Raw genomic sequence first — 16319 nt, 5'->3', positions numbered from 1 at the left:
TTGGTCCCATCCCTCGGGACTGGACAGCTCCCGTGGTCATCAAAAGTGTGCCCCTCACTTTGGGAGATGCGGTGAATAGTCCAGCCTGGGGCACGGCGTTGGAGGGTAGGACAGAGCACTCTGGCTGCCTACTGCAAGTAGTTATGGTAATAACAGCACCTGGAATCTTCTTCTGGGCAACCAGGGGAGTCTGTGCCCATCATTCTGAAGCTGGATTTACAGCGGAGGTGAGCTGAACAGTCCACACGGGGGCCCAGGAGAGAGCAAGCTGCGCACTGTGGACGCAGGAGCTGGTGGGACTGGCTTTCCTGCTCCACCTGGGAGCTCTTGAATCGTAGTTCTAGAGGACCTCCCAGGACCTTCCAGTAATGCCTGGGGTCACACCATCTGTCTCCTCACTCCAGGTCTACCGGACAAACCCTGGGAGCCCCTCCTGCAGTCCTGACTGCGAGAGGACCAAAACAGAGACTGAGAATTTAAGAGGAAAAAGAAGTGTCCTCATCCCTAGAGAAAGCCTGTACCTGATAGCTCTGGTCACCGGTAAATACCAGGCCTCACACGACCCTCATTATCAGTGGACATGCCTCGGAAAGCCTATAGGTTGATGACAACCCCGGGCTCGGAAAGTCAGCCAACTCTCGGCCAGTTCATTGAGCAGTCAGGCTAGTGTCAACCCAGGCTACCCCCACAGACCCCGCAAAGGCGTGCTCCTCAGACTGACACCCCCTAATCCTGCCTCTAATCAACACAACCCCGTGAAAGCTCTTCCCCTAGACTCTAGACAAAACAGAGGGTTTGCTTTGCTCAACAAGACCCCGCCTGGACAGCAGGGCAATTCTTCCTGAAGTGAGCAATTAATTCAGCTGTTTGACTTCGGTACTAAGAGGTGGCATCCATTCTTGGACACAGTCATGCACCCACTCAGCATGTACTGAGTGCCCACGACTGTCAGGCTCTGCTCAGGTGCTGGGAAGACAACAGGGAACAAGAGACGAGCAAAAATACCTGCCCACGAGTGCAGAGTGTGATCAGTGAGGACAGACTGACAACACCCAGCAGGCTCTGTGATGTACACAGAATGTCTGGTTGGTGTGAAGTGTGACGGGAGAGAAAAAGCAAGGGCAGTGTTGGGAGGGGGCACAGAGTCGGGGCTGGCTGCTGCTCTGCTCTGGGTTTGTGGTCAGGAAGTCTCACCCACCCCGCCCCACTCAGCAGACGCTTGCAAGGAGTAAAGAGTCCTCCGGGCCGAGAGACAAGCCCGTGCACGGGGCATGCTGCGCCTTCGAGGTCAGGGAGACCAGCATGGGCTGTAGGGGGCACGGTGAGGGTGGAGAGTGAGTGGGGGGTGGGGGGCGGCTAGCAGCCTCTGGGCCGCTCTAGGAACTCTGGCTTTGCTTCTGCGTGAAGAGGACTCACTGGAGGCTCTGAGCTGAGAGGGACGAACGCTGACTTAGATTTAAAAGGCTTAACGTGGGACTTCCCTGGTGGTCCAGTGGTTAAGGCTCCAGGCTCCCAGTGCAGGGGAGGGAACTGGTCAGGGAACTGGATCCCACATACCACAACTAATAGTCTGCGTGCCACAGTGAAGACTAAAGCTCCCACATGCTGCAACTAACACCCAGCACAGCCAAATAAATAAAGGACTTACCGATGAAAGATAAAATCAAAGGCTTAACTCTGGTGGCCCAGGGGATGTGAGGGCTTGGTGGGCCAAGGATCTGAAAGCTGTGTCGGGGACATAACCCCAGCACCCAGGACAGGCCCAGCACATAGCAAGTAGTCAGTATGTGTTTATGGAACCTGTAAGGTGGGGGCCTGCCCCGCACTCAGCCTGGAGGGGCCCGGGCCCCAGAGCCCCACGCTCTCCAGGAGGCCCTCCTTGCCAGACACTGCGGGGCCGGTGGCCCTGAGCAAGTAGCCGGCCTGCAAAGGCCCAGGTGCTCCCCAGGCCAGGCTCCGGTGCTGCTGCACCCCGGGTAACCCCCCTCTGCACCCCCAGCTTCCTTGGTAGGACAAGGGGGTGCACCTGAGGCCTTCACACTGCGCTCCGCCTGCATGCCGACTCAGCTCCTCCTGCGTCAGTACACACGGACCCCCGGGTCTCCGTTTCTGTGCTCCAGGCTGACACCCCGCGTGCTTCCCCCGCGCACCCCTCTCCTTCCTCCAGCCTCGGTCCCATCAGCCGCCCGAGAGCAGCAGAGCACCTGCCCAGGGGCCCCCGCCCCGGGCACTCACCCACGCAGTCCTTGCGGTTCCAGTGCAGGCGCCTCCCGGGGGGGCAGACGCACTCGTAGCCGCCCTTGGTGTTGACACAGCCCTGGTCGCAGCTGCCGTTGTTCATGCTGCACTCGTCCACATCTGGAGGCACAGGCAGGCGTAAGGGCAGGAGGCGGGCTGGACGGGCACCCTCGGGGCCGGCAGGGCGGGACCCACTGGGGCAGGGGGGCCAAGAACCCCGACCCTGACCCTCGCCTGGGGTTCTCACTGGATGCGGGCAGGCGACTGCGCGTGACACACAAGTGAGCACGCACACGTGCACACACACAGACACGTACACAGACACACACAGGGCCCGTGACACACGTGAGCTCACACACACACACACGCACACACACAGACACGGACACAGACACACACAGGGCCCGTGACACACGTGAGCTCACACACACGCACATGCACACACACAGACATGAACACAGACACACACAAGGCCCATGACACACGTGAGCTCATACACATGCACACACACACAGACACAGATACACAGGGCATGTGACACACGTGAGCTCACACACACGTGTGCACACACAGACACAGAAACACAGAGCACGTGACACACGTGAGCTCACACACACGTGCATGCACACACACAGACAGACACACACAGGGCCCGTGACACACGTGAGCTCACACACACGTGCACACGCACAGACACGGACACAGACACACACAGGGCCCATGACACACGTGAGCTCACACACACACACACACACAGATACACAGGGCACGTGACACATGAGAGCTCACACACACGTGTGCACACACACAGACACAGACACACAGAAACACACACACAGGGCATGTGACACACATGAGCTCACACACACGTGCACGCACACACAGAGACACGGACACAGACACACACAGGGCCCGTGACACACGTGAGCTCACACACATGCACACACACAGACATGGACACAGACCCACACAGGGCCCATGACACACGTGAGCTCATGCACATGCACACACAGACACAGATACACAGGGCATGTGACACACGTGAGCTCACACACATGCGCACATGCACACACACAGACACAGACACAGACATACACAGGGCCCATGACACATGTGAGTTCACACACACGTACATGCACACACAGACACAGATACACAGGGCACGTGACACACGTGAGCTCACACACACGTGTGCACACACAGTCACAGACACAGAAACACACACACAGACCACGTGACACACGTGAGCTCACACACACGTGCATGCACACACACAGACAGACACAGACACACACAGGGCCCGTGACACATGTGAGCTCATACACACGTGCACACGCACACGCACAGACACGGACACAGACACACACAGGGCCCATGACACACATGAGCTCACACACACAGATACACAGGGCACGTGACACACGAGAGCTCACACACACGTGTGCACACACAGACACAGACACACAGAAACACACACACAGGGCATGTGACACACATGAGCTCACACACACGTGCACGCACACACAGAGACACGGACACAGACACACACAGGGCCCGTGACACACGTGAGCTCACACACACAGACATGGACACAGACCCACACAGGGCCCATGACACACGTGAGCTCACACACATGCACATGCACACACAGACACAGATACACAGGGCCCGTGATACACATGAGCTCACACACATGCGCACATGCACACACACAGACACAGACACAGACATACACAGGGCCCATGACACATGTGAGTTCACACACACGCACATGCACACACAGACACAGATACACAGGGCACGTGACACACGTGAGCTCACACACACGTGTGCACACACAGTCACAGACACAGAAACACACACACAGACCACGTGACACACGTGAGCTCACACACACATGCATGCACACACACAGACACACAGACACACACAGGACCCGTGACACACGTGAGCTCACACACATGCACATGCACACACAGACACAGATACACAGGGCACATGACACATGTGAGCTCACACACACACAGATGCACACACAGACACAGATACACAGGGCATGTGACACACGTGAGCTCACACACACGTGTGCACACACAGTCACAGACACAGAAACACACACACAGACCATGTGACACACGTGAGCTCACACACACATGCATGCACACACACAGACACACAGACACACACAGGACCCGTGACACACGTGAGCTCACACACATGCACATGCACACACAGACACAGATACACAGGGCACATGACACATGTGAGCTCACACACACACAGATGCACACACAGACACAGATACACAGGGCATGTGACACACGTGAGCTCACACACACGCGCACACACACACACAGACACAGACACACACAGGGCTTGTGACACACATGAGCTCACACACACACACACACAGATACACAGGGCATGTGACACACGTGAGCTCACACACACGTGCACGCACACACAGAGACACGGACACAGACACACACAGGGCCCATGACACACGTGAGCTCACACACACGCACACGCACAGACACGGACACAGACACACACAGGGCCCATGACACACGTGAGCTCACACACACAGACACAGATACACAGGGCATGTGACACATGTGAGCTCACACACATGCGCACGCACACACACAGACACGGACACAGACACACACAGGGCCCATGACACACGTGAGCTCACACGCACACACACAGACACAGATACACAGGGCATGTGACACACATGAGCTCACACACACGTGCACGCACACACAGACACAGACACACGGAAACACACACATAGGGCACATGACACACACGTGAGCTTGCACATGTGTGCGCACACACACAGGGCTGCTGGAACCAACACACATCCTCCCCAGGAGCCTCAGAAGTTTGCCGAACTTGGGCAGCTGAGCCCAGACTCGGGGCGGGGCAGAGCAGTGGCACAAAATGGAGCTGCAGTCGGGTTTGGAGGGGCCGGGAACGCCCAGCAGCAGCCCCGGGGTCCTGAGGCCTCATCCCGGTGCGGGAGTCTGGACCTGCCCTTCCCAGCCCGTTCCCCCTCCCGCATAGGGCCCCGGGGCCCCGGGACATCTCCCTGAGGCCCTGCCTTCTCTTGGGCCGAAGCCCTGTGTGTGGAAGCTGGTGCCAGGCTTTTGGGAGTCCCTCCAGAAAACTCTGCAGCTCCCTGCAGCACCAGTTGTGCCTGGGCCCACCCCACCGCGCAGCTGTCCCCCCGCAGGGAAGTGTGGCTACCCCGGTCACAGGACAGGAGGAGACACGGGGCGTGGGCCGTGCTGGACGCCCCCCCTTCACCCCCCTCAGCCCGTGCATCTGGAACCCCCCCCAACATCCCTCCCCAGCCAGCTCCAGCCCCTGGGGCCCTTCCTCCCACGTCCGGAGCTGTGTCCCCACTGGTGCTCTGACTTCCACTCTCCTGGACACAGGGCGGCAGGAGGGCGCTCCTTACACGAACTTGAACTCACAGGTCACACCCTGTCTTGACCCTCCAGGGGCTTCTCCCTGTGCTAAGAGCAAAGCCACAAGGCTACTGGGGGCTCACGAAGCCCTGGGTCCTCCGTCGGCGCCAGGCACGAACCCTGCCCTCATGGGGCTCTGGCCCCAGTGGCTGCCCCTAGGCCCCTCTGTGATCCCTCTGCCTCAGGGCCTTTGCACGTGCCGACCCCTCTGGCCCGTCTCCCCTCATTCTGACTCCAGGATTCCTCCTTTGGGGCCCCCCACTGACCTGCCCCTTTCTGCTGTCAGCCCCTCCCCTGGAGTGAACTGACTGAGCGGCGCTCTGTCCCGCTGTCCTCCCTTCCTGAGTGGGGTTCCCCAAAGGCTGCTGTTTCCAGGCCAGTGCCCACAGCCTGGCTGAGGCCTGGCACCCCGCCTCCCACCCTTCCACCTCGCCCCTGGCTGAGCCCCTCCGCCCACCAGGCCCTCCCAGGCCCGTCAAGAGTCCAGGTCGGGGTGCGCGGTGCGGGGTGCAATGTGGGGGGCCGTGCGGCCGGGCGCGTGCCTCAGGGGGGAGGTGGCCCTGGCGGGCGAGCTGCAGACCTCCGCAGTGGGTGGTCCCGTAGAGCGTGTAGCCGCGGTGGCAGAGACACTGGAAGCTGCCCGGGGAATTGATGCAGGTGTGGTCACAGGTCCGCTCGAAGGAGCACTCGTCGATGTCTGTGGGGCCACAGGGAGAAAGGTCCGGGCGCAGTTTCAGGGCGTGGCGGGTGGCACGGCCTTGTCACTCAGAGGGACATCTGTGCACAGTGGTCCCAGGGCTCCGGGCTCAGCGCAGAGCCGACTCGTGGCAAACCTCAGACCTCTCGTCCCTGCCCGATTTTCCATTTTGTCCCCACGAACCGCATGGTACTGGGATAGAAGCCACCTCACTCTCTTTTTTGGAGGTGGGCAGGGTAGGAATATTCTGAGTAGAAGGGATTGTTTTGAATCCTTGCCAGTCCATTAGCTCACACGCCAGTGTGATTTAGGGGAGGTATTCAATCCACACCAGCAGGAAACTGACAGGTCCACCCAAGGAAGAAGCGGAACTGTCACCCCAACGCGTCTCTAGAGAAACTGGGGAAAAGAGCACAGATAGAAAGGGGGCGCTGGTCGGGAAGATACCGCCTGTGAAGAGTAACAAAGGAGCCTTGACAAGAGGTGAGATTTGATTCTGACCCCCTGGCAGCCAGGGTGAAAAGGGAAAGAGGGAGGGTCACAGAGGGCCTGTTCCTAGAAGGGAGGACATGAACGTTGGGTTCACAGAAGACAAGTCTGTCCTGGCCACAGTTCTGAGGGAGACGGCCCCCGAGGGACAGGTGACGGGGGCCAGAGGGCAAGGCAGATGCTGACCTGCCTCTCCTCTGAATGTGCTGTTCATGCGACCGCAGATGTCCTCATGACACACGTGCGTTTGTAATAACACGTGCACAAGGAACGAATCACTGTGGGCGCTCAAGGGGAGATGAGGTTCCTCCCGGGGTGGGGGATCGGGGAAGATCCCCTCGTGCCTGTGTGGGAAGGGCACTTTGGGCAAAGGCTGGGGGGGTGGCAGCACCTGAGCCCCAGGGATTGGGTGGGGCTCAGGGGGGCTGGGGTGCCCTTCCCAAGGGCCCTGAGTGCCAAGCAGAGAAGCCTAGACCCCTCCCCGCTGGAGCTGGGGACCCAGGGGCCGTGCTGGAGCGTGGCCCGGGGCCAGAGCCCAGGCCGTGGAGAGGTGGCTCAGGACGAAGGTGGAGGAGACTCAGCCGGAGTGGCCTCCTCCACGCCCGCTGTGGCCCCTCTCGTGGGGCAGCGGGGATGCAGTCGAGGCTGCTCCCTCAGGCCTCCTGAGAACACAGCCAGGCACAGAGAAGCAGGGCGCCCAGGAGCCTTGCTTGGGCCTGGACAGATGCTAGGCTCCCAGGGGGGCCCTCGTGGCCGGAGAGGAAGTCGGGGCTAGGCTGCCCGGCCAGGGATGCGGAGGCCCCGGGAGGGCAGGTGACCGGCTCAGGTCACATGAGGAGCCCCAGGCGGGGCTGGCCCTGGACCCTCCCTCACCAGCCTCTGCTTTCGCCTCTCCTGGGGCCCTGGGGGTGGGGGGTGCAAATCCCGGGCCCCTCAGGGCCTTGTTTGAGCGGCACTAAGAGTGGAAGCCTCAAGTCCACGGCCGGACGCTGCCGGCTGCACCCTGTGGCTGCTGGGACCCCCGCAACAGGGCGACAGCCGCCGTCGGAACCCGGCCGCTGTCCCATCCCCACCACCGCCGGCCCTCCGTCTGCACCCTTCCCGGAGCTGCCCCCTTCTTGACGGGCTCCCTGTGGTCCCTCAGGCTCCCCCAGCCCCAGGGCCACTTCCTGGATGGGCTGACCTCCCTGGCTCCTCTGGGAGGAAGACGTCATCCTTCAAGCACTTCACTCCTGTCTCCCCTGCCCGTCCTCAGGCTCTCACCTGGGCTGTGACCCTTGACCTCTGCCCAAATCTCTCCTCCCCTTACCCCAGGTCCTAGCAGGTGCCCCGGGGGGCCTCAAGGAAGGACTGGTGGGCAGCGCCTGCCGTGTGCGACACCTTCCACCAGGTGGCATCATCCTGCCTCTGAAGCCACCGAAGGTGGCCTGGGCGCCCGGGAACTGGGGTCAGGCTGAGGCACTGAGCCCTGCTACCTACTCGCTGGACCACCTGCACACGGGCTGACCCCTCCCCGAGCCTCAGCCACCATCCCTAACAGGGAGGGCTTGGACTGGAGGCTTCTGATGGCTTCTGAGGGCCCCTAGGGTCACAAAGGAGCCCTCGCTCAGGGCAGAAAAATTACGACCATTCCCCCAGGCCCAGCCCAGACTCCGACAAGCCCCAGCCCAGGTTGCCTCCCCTCCTGGGAGCCGGGGTGGCCTGGGGAGGGGAAGGGAGCCCCACGGGGATGCGGGCGGCTCACCTTGGCACGTCCGCTCATCGGTCAGCAGCTTGTAGCCCTTCCGGCAGCCACACTCGAAGCTGCCCACGGTGTTCCGGCAGAAGTGGTCGCAGCCCCCGTTGTTGACCAGGCACTCATTGATGTCTGCAGAGCCGGGCGGGTGGGTAGGGGAGGCGAGGAGAGTGGGCTGGGGTCCCCGGGGGCAGGCAGGACCGAGGCCCGGAGCCGCCCTTCCCTAACTGCCCGCTGCCCACCCGGGGACTGCTTTGGGTCCCCAGCCGGGCCCAGGAAGGGGGCCTGGCTCACAGCCGTGGCGGGTGGGCGGAGAGGCGATCCCCCCTCCCCTTGGGGACTTGGTGAGCCTGGCATGTGTGTGCAGGAGGGGGCAGGGAACTTGTGTCTGCTGTGCCCAGCCAGACAGCAGGGTCGATGCCCCCCACGCCCCTCCATCCCCGGGAGGTAGGCGGGCCTGGAGCAGGCGGCTGCCGCCTGAGAGCCATGACTCCGGCTGAGCTGCTGGACCCCCGGTCCTCAGCTCCCCATCTGTGAGAACAAGGGTCAGAAGCACCCCTACTTGGAAGGACAGCGTAAGGATGAAACGAAATCGCATCCCCAAGGTGCTGGCCCGACCAGCTCGTTAAAAAGTAGGTTTACTGCTCCAGCTTTACAGACAGGGAGACCAAGGCTGGGGAGCTAACTGGCTCCAGGTGTTGCAGGCATCCGCGGGCTGCTCACTTCCCAGCCTGGCTCCTCACCCTTCTCCTTCCCCACGTCTGCCCATGGTTTGAGCTGTTTCTTCACTCGGCATTTCACGAGTGGTGGTGGCACCCTGACGGTCCCCAGGCGTGACCCCTCCCGAGCACCCCTAACCCGAACCCGTGTTTCAGGAACAAAGCTGCCTAAGGAGGGGCCGATGCCCCAGGGGAAGCAGCAGGACCCTCTGGAAGTCGTGGCAACTACCAGGTACCACTTCGTGCTGGTGAGCAGGCCAAGCGCTTTCTGGCAAAAAAGTCACTCATGTGACGGTCAAAACAACCTGGGGCCGGAGTCCCCACTTCACAGGGGGGAGGTCACAGGTCATGAGCCCAGCCTCAGCTGCCTCCAAAGACAGGACCCCTCCAGTGTGGCTCGCTGGCCCTGCAGCCTCCAGAGGAAATGAAAGGGAAGTCACTCAGCCATGTTCAACTCTTGGACTTGTTTGACCTCATGGACTGTAGCCTACCAGGCTCCTCCATCTATGGGATTTTCCAGGCAAGAGTACTGGAGTGGGTTGCCATTTCCTTCTCCAGGAGATCTTTCCCACCCAGGGATTAAACCCAGGTCCCCCGCATTGTAGGCAGAGGCTTTACCATCTCAGCCACCAGGGAAGTCCTATCCAGAGGAAGCAGGTGTCAAGGTCAAAGCAAGGGCCTATCCAGGACAGAGGTTCAGCCTCCGCTGCCCCCTCTCCTCACAGGACGACGGCGGAGGTTCTACATAGAAGCCTCTGGCAGGAGACTGGAGGCCCCTCTTGGGTCTGTGACCCCGGGCAGGGAAAGGTACCTCTCTGAGCCTCAGGTTCCCCATCTGTAAACTGGGCTGCTAGCCCGCACCTCTCAGCATCATTCACTGTGATCGAATGTGCAGAGAGGACCCGCCTCCTTAGGAATGCCTCAGGCCTTCTGGAACCCCCTATTTCCACCCTGCTCCCTACCTGGGCCTGTCAGCTGTCATAACAAGGGGCTGTCATAACAGCCAGCCAGGAGACGGGGGGTGTGTCTCCTGGAGGCCCCGGCTGGTACAGCGGGTTGCTTGGGGGTCCCACTGGGGGAGCACTCATCCCCAGCTCTAGCCTCAGATACAGTGAGGGGGCGGTGGGCTTGGACAGCCCCTCGGCCTTCATTCCGACGCGCCACTGCCCCCCGCCACCTCCCGCCCCTTGAAGACTCCCCGCCTGTTCCCTGTGAGCCACCCGGCCCCGCCAGCGGCTGGAGCCCCCGTCTGGCCGCACAGGCTCGTGGCCTCCCCTCGGCCGCCTGGCCCTCCTCTTCTCTGCACCCCTGGCTCCTGCCGCAGCAGTGCCGCCCCGCTCCCCGGAACAGCTGCCCCCTGGGGAAGCCTTCCCTGATGTTCTCCCCAGTTTGCTGCTCTCTTGTCTCAGGACCTGCCCTCTGGAGAGGAGAGACGGCAGATAGGGCTCCCACGTGGAGCCCCAGGGCCAGGCAGGAGGCCTGCGTGGAAGCGCTGCCTAGGAGGGGGCACTGGACGAATGGATGAGTGAATGAAGAGTCAGGGGGCTGAGGAAAGGGTGGGGTCCTGGCCACCAGGTGGGACATTCACTGCCTCTGCCACTGTTTGAGCATCAGTGTATGTGGGGGAAGGGGAGGGGTGAGCCGCAGGAATATGCGATCGGACGACTGCTCCTGTCCCCCTCCGCCCATCCCACGGAGAGGGCACAGCCTGGCACCCCCGGGCCACGTGGGTGAGGGTGTGGGTAGGAGCAGAGGGAAGGCCCGGGGCGTGGGCTGGCTCACTGTGGGGCAACTGCTGGGCAGAGCCTGTGGGTAGAAGGCGGGCAGCAGACAGGCTGTAGGGGGCAGTTCTCCTGGACTGTTGCAGCAGGTGCTGGGAGGAGGGGCTGGTATCCCTGAGGAATTCAGGCTCCAGCTCAGGGAGTGGAGGCCCCAGACCTCCCTCCTCTCAGAAGGGCCAAGGAGCAAGCTGCCTACTTCCCAGTATCAGGCAGGGCAGCACCTAACAGGGCGCCTTGAGGCTGGAGCCCTGCCCCGACCACACTCTTCAGACCAGCAGGGGCAGGGGGCAGTCCTGCGGAGGCCCCATGGCCTGACCTTTCAGGCAAAGCACGTTCACTTTCCACGGCTGCCTCCCCCTGCCCCTGTGACCCCCAGCCATCCAGGGTTTTCAGTTCTGGATCTTCCAAGACCTCCAATGGTTGGTCTTGCTTAACAACCATCATTTGGCTTCCAGAAAACACTGAATCTTTGGTATCTTCCTCTGGGCCAGTGCCAAGACCTGGGTGTGCACGCTGACCGAGGAGCCAGAAGTTCAGGGCCAGGGGACCCCCGCAAGCTGGCCTGTCCCTGCTGGGCCCCTGCACCCTGCCCTGCACCCCCTCCAGCCAGGTCCTGGGAAACTCGGGCTGTAAGCCCAAAGCTCTGAGACACCAAACCCTGGGGTCTTGAGGTCAACACTTGGTTTCAAGGGTTCCCTCATTTGAAGATGTTACGATATTTGTATTATGCAGTTCTGGACCAGTCCCACAAGCCATAAATTCTAACATGCACGGCAATGTCCAGACTGTCCTTCTCCACCTCCACTGATCCCTGGCCCAATGCACTGTCACCTGAGCCTGGGTGTTGCCACACTGCTGTTCCAGACCTTGCTCTGGAGCCCCCGAAACCCCTGTCCCCAGAGCAGCAGGGACCGTCTCAGAACAAATGCCTGACCTGCACTGCTCCTGCCCAATAGCATCTCAGGATGAAGGGCCAACCCCTTCCCTCAGCCCAGCCTCCCCCAGATCTGGGCGCACGGGCTGCTTTGGGTCCTGGAACTCCCGGCCTCTGCACAGCAGTCATGGGGCCAGGATTAGAGCCTCCTCCTCTGGCCCCCTCCCTCGCCACCCCTGGTCCAGGCCAGGCCCGGTCTCGTTCTCCCGCCCCGCAGGACTACTCTACCCAACACCAAGGGGTTCATGATACATGCTTATCTTGGTGATCTTTAAACATTAAACTCTGTCTTCTTTACTCAATAAAAGATCCCGGGGCACAAGGAATCTCTGCTTCATTCACCGGCCTGCCCTGCACCTGCCCAGAAAACCTAGGGCCTGAGTGAACAAGAGGCCTTCCGACTCCAGGGCAGCGGGAGTGAGGAGGTCTGGCTGAAGGCAAAGGGGCAGCTCTGGTTAAAGGGCCCAGTTGTATTAAGAGGAATCACAGGAAACATGGTCAGGGGCTCAGACCGGTGGGCCTGGGGCTGTGTGGACAGCTGCCCTCCCCTGTGTGGATGTCCCCTATACTAGCCTCAAGGTGGAGGAGAACGGATGCCCCATGGCCCACCGTGGATGGGCAGGGGGCAGCACTCAGCACCCCCTTAGTGCTCCTTGGGGGCCACGTGACTGCTGAGGCTCCTGTCCGGTCCAGACAGGTCGGCTCCCAGCGGCGAGCTCCTGGCCTTGTGTCAGGACTGAGCCTGCCCCACCCTCAGCTCCTGGGTTGGCGTTGGACCTTGCAGGGGTGTGGAGGAGCCACACCCTGTAGAATCACAGAAGATTCTACCACCTTCTGTCCAGGCTCCAAGGGCAACGGGCCAGGCCTGCCGTGACGCTGCTGGGCAGTGAGGACCGCCGGGTCTGTGGTGGACCTGGGCCAGGCCTCCTGGCACCAAGCCCATGTGCAAGGCCTCAGATAGCCCTGGCCTGCCACCCCAGCCCCCCGCCCACTGGGAACACATCTCACTCTAAGTGGGCTGAGCGGGGGCTACAGAAGGGCTTTATTTTCAAATAAATAGGTGGAAGAACCGTTATTTCTGTCAATAATCACTAGGTTCTTCCCAGCAAAGTGGCTGGGGAGGAGAAGTCATACCCCGTCTATTTTTATAGGCTTCAAAAAAGCCCATCTCGGACTCCTTAAAGTCACCCTAAGCCTCTGCTGTAAATGTTTTCACCCACTGGGTTTTGGACGTTCAAGTTCCTCTCCCCTTCCACGCTGGCCTCCAGGCCTGCCCACTTCCTGGCAGGGTGAGTCAGAGAAAGCTCACTCTTCTCTGGCTTCTGGCAGCCAGCAAACCAGCCCATTCCTGATCCCCCCACCCCTGTTTCTGATTTTCTTTCATTCTTAGTCCTTCAGTTGAGACCCCCGCCCCTAACCTTCCCTCCTCCGGGGATGAGGGTGCACAGTGTCCTCATTGGCCCAGCGCCAACAAGAAGACCATCCTGTCCTGGCCTGAGCCCTGAGCCCCGCCTCCCCCCAGCTCTGCAAGACTTGCCCGACTAAGGTCAGCGAGCCAAGGAACCGACCCCGCCCAGCTCCCGGGAGGCCACAAGGAACCTCTGCTGGCCCAGGAAGCCCCAAGTAAAGGCACCCCGCTTGTTCAACCCAGGGCACAGCCACGTTCTTTGGCATCGAGCCCCACTTAAGCCTGTCGATATTCAGTGGAACCAGGGGCCCCTGAGCCCCACTGCAGAGCGCTGGGCCTGACTCCCTCTTCTCCGCCTCTTCAACAGAAACACACCCTCACCCCTGCAGCCACACGCGGCTTCAGGCACAGCACAAGCGGGCAGCCCCCCGCCTGCCCTGCCTGCCCCGCCCCAGGCCCGGCGAGGGGGGCGGCCTGTGCTCACCTTTGCACGTCTTCCCATCCGGCTGCAGCGTGAATCCCACCGGACAGCTGCAGCGCACGCCGGTGGCCGTGTCCTTGCACGTCCGGTCACAGCCTCCGTTGTTCACCGCACATGTCTCTGAGGAGGCAGACAGGAAGAGAGGGTCTCAGTCTCCTGGGACAGAAGCCCCCTGCCTTTCCCCAACCTTGGTGGGACGTCTCCTGAGACTGGAGACCTGAGTTCAAATTCTAGCCATGGGGCCTCTCTGAACCTCAGGCTACCGGTCTGTCAAATGGGAGAATGACACTGCCCCTTCGCAAGATGACGTTGGATGGGCAAGCTTTGGAACCTGCAGGAGGCTGAGCCCACAGGGTCAACACCACTCACCAGGGCCAGTGCCGCGATGGGCCTGGCTGGGAGTTGACCGCCCAGGGACAGACTCCGAAACTCTTGCCTTGCCTGGATTCAGATGCCAAATCCAGACTGGCAGTTACTGGGGTTCCCAAGCTTGTCTCAGCCGTGGAGATGCGAGGGGAGGCTCCCAGAGCCCACACACTATCCCTCACCTTGATGAGGCTCTCAGCCCAACATCTGTTCTCACTGAGCAATAAGCCAGAGTGTCTGGTTTTTGTCCACTTGAAGCTAGTCTAGTGATTTTTTTTTTTCTTTTTCAAATTCAAAGGAGCTGGAGTGGCTGGGGGGATCGCGGAGGTCACTGAGCCTGTCGTGCGGTGAGAGTGAGCCTCCCCAGGCCCGGGGAGGGGCTGGCACGCCCGGGTCACTGGGGCACACGGAGGAGCCTAGTTCCCGGGACCCTGGGCCTTTCAGTCCGGGTTTCTGCCTGGGCATCTGGCGCCCTTTGATCTTGTGGGAACTGTGCCCGAGTGGGCTTCCCTCTCCTCTGTGCGGCTAGGAAGTGAGGTGCTGAGGGCGTCCGCTCGTATAACCGGAAATTCCCTGCCTGCCTACCGTGGCTCCCCCCGGGGGGCCTGGCCCCAGTGGGCCTCTTCCCTGAGGCTTCTCCCAACCGGTTTACCCTGTCTCTCCTTCTGTGGTGCCTGCCTTCCTGCAAGTGGCCTTCGGCTCTCTCCAGGCGGAGCTTGGAGATGAGCGTGGGAGTGATGACTGAGTACGGGAGTCCCTGCTGCTAACGCCCTTCCTGTGAGCTTCACCTTTCGGGGGTGGTCGGAGCAGGGAGGGGAGGAAGCCAGCTTTCTCCCTGCGTGCGTGTGATTCTGGGGGTCATCCTGAACACCCTGAACTCAGGGGCTCCCGCTCCTTGAGGCTAACGTCTATACTGTGAGAGTTCGAGCCGTGACAACTACTGAAAGGCCGGTCTCCTGGCTCTGACCCCACAGCCTTCCGGTGTTGTCTCCACACAGCCCGGCCCCCGGCTGGCTGGGCGCGGCATCCACCTCTTTGCTGTGGAGTGTGCTGCCCGCTGCCTTGGAGGCCTCCTGTCTGCTCACGGTTCAAGGCCAGCTCACAGGCCGTCTACACAAGGAGCCTCCCGAGGCCCAGATGCAGAAAGGAGGCCCTCGCCCCCCACCCCGCTCTGCTCAGGCAGGCAGACCTCGACGTTAGTGTGGGCCGAGCTCTGCACCGCGTGCACCTGCCCGGGCCCTCCCGTCTCCCCACCCGCCTGCCTCCTGGGGCCAGTGGACGCGGGGCGGCCAGGGGGCGCCTCTGACGCTGTCATTCACCAAGTGACCCAGGTAGGCCAGCCCTCGGGGCTCCATCCCAGCACCCACGCCTGGCGGGGGACAGTGAGCCTTCTGTCCCCAGGGCCAGGGGGTGGGTGTCAAAGAAACCCCACCCTCCACAGCACCCAGCCCGGGGCCCAGCCTGCAGTAGCCGCTTAACAAATGTTAGTTTCCTCTCCTGAGGTTACAGAGGGAAAATCCCGCTTCCTACTCTCAAACCCACAGCCCAGGTACCCGCCCCCCAGGTGCCTCTCATGTGGGAGACCCCTCTCTGGAGAGGGCACAGAGAACCTGCCTGCTTTCCAGGTGCCAGTGGTCAAGCCCAGGCCTGGGAGAGGCGGGGGAGGCCCGGGAGCAGGGATGGGGCGCAGCCGGTGTCAAGGGGATGACGGCCTGGCCTCTCCCTGGCGGTGGAGGTGGGACGTGCCGCGGGCACTGGGGGCTGTGACCCTGAGAAGCAGACCCCCCGGGGGTCCCGCTCCTCCAGACCATGGCCCCACTCGGGGCAGCCAGTACCCTGGGGCTCACATGGTAACGCTAAGAGCCGGCATTCACTCAGGGCCTTCTCTGCCAGGCCCTGTTCCGGGCGGGGAGGGGTGAGTGAGGCGAGTGACCAGCCATCAGCCTGCCCACACGGGGACCTGCCCCTGTGCCGTTTCTGCCATGCCCACCCATT

General features: G+C 61.5%; 1 protein-coding gene across 4 annotated transcripts in view; it reads right to left on the bottom strand.

The window, feature by feature from the left end:
* SCUBE1 (signal peptide, CUB domain and EGF like domain containing 1) overlaps positions 1-16319 on the bottom strand; it is a 131449-nt gene that overhangs the window by 26756 nt on the left and 88374 nt on the right. For all 4 annotated transcript variants that reach the window (XM_043440478.1, XM_043440480.1, XM_043440479.1 and 1 more), the window contains 4 exons: positions 13962-14078; positions 8645-8767; positions 6295-6411; positions 2236-2358 (listed from right to left, as the gene is read on the bottom strand). In XM_043440478.1, the coding sequence (XP_043296413.1) occupies positions 2236-2358; positions 6295-6411; positions 8645-8767; positions 13962-14078 (480 nt within the window). The remainder of the gene's footprint in view (positions 1-2235; positions 2359-6294; positions 6412-8644; positions 8768-13961; positions 14079-16319) is intronic.

This window comes from Cervus canadensis, chromosome 21, assembly GCF_019320065.1.
Source record: "Cervus canadensis isolate Bull #8, Minnesota chromosome 21, ASM1932006v1, whole genome shotgun sequence".
Taxonomy (NCBI): domain Eukaryota; kingdom Metazoa; phylum Chordata; class Mammalia; order Artiodactyla; family Cervidae; genus Cervus; species Cervus canadensis.
Note: the sequence above shows the minus strand (reverse complement) of the source record. Positions and strands in the feature narration are given on the sequence as shown.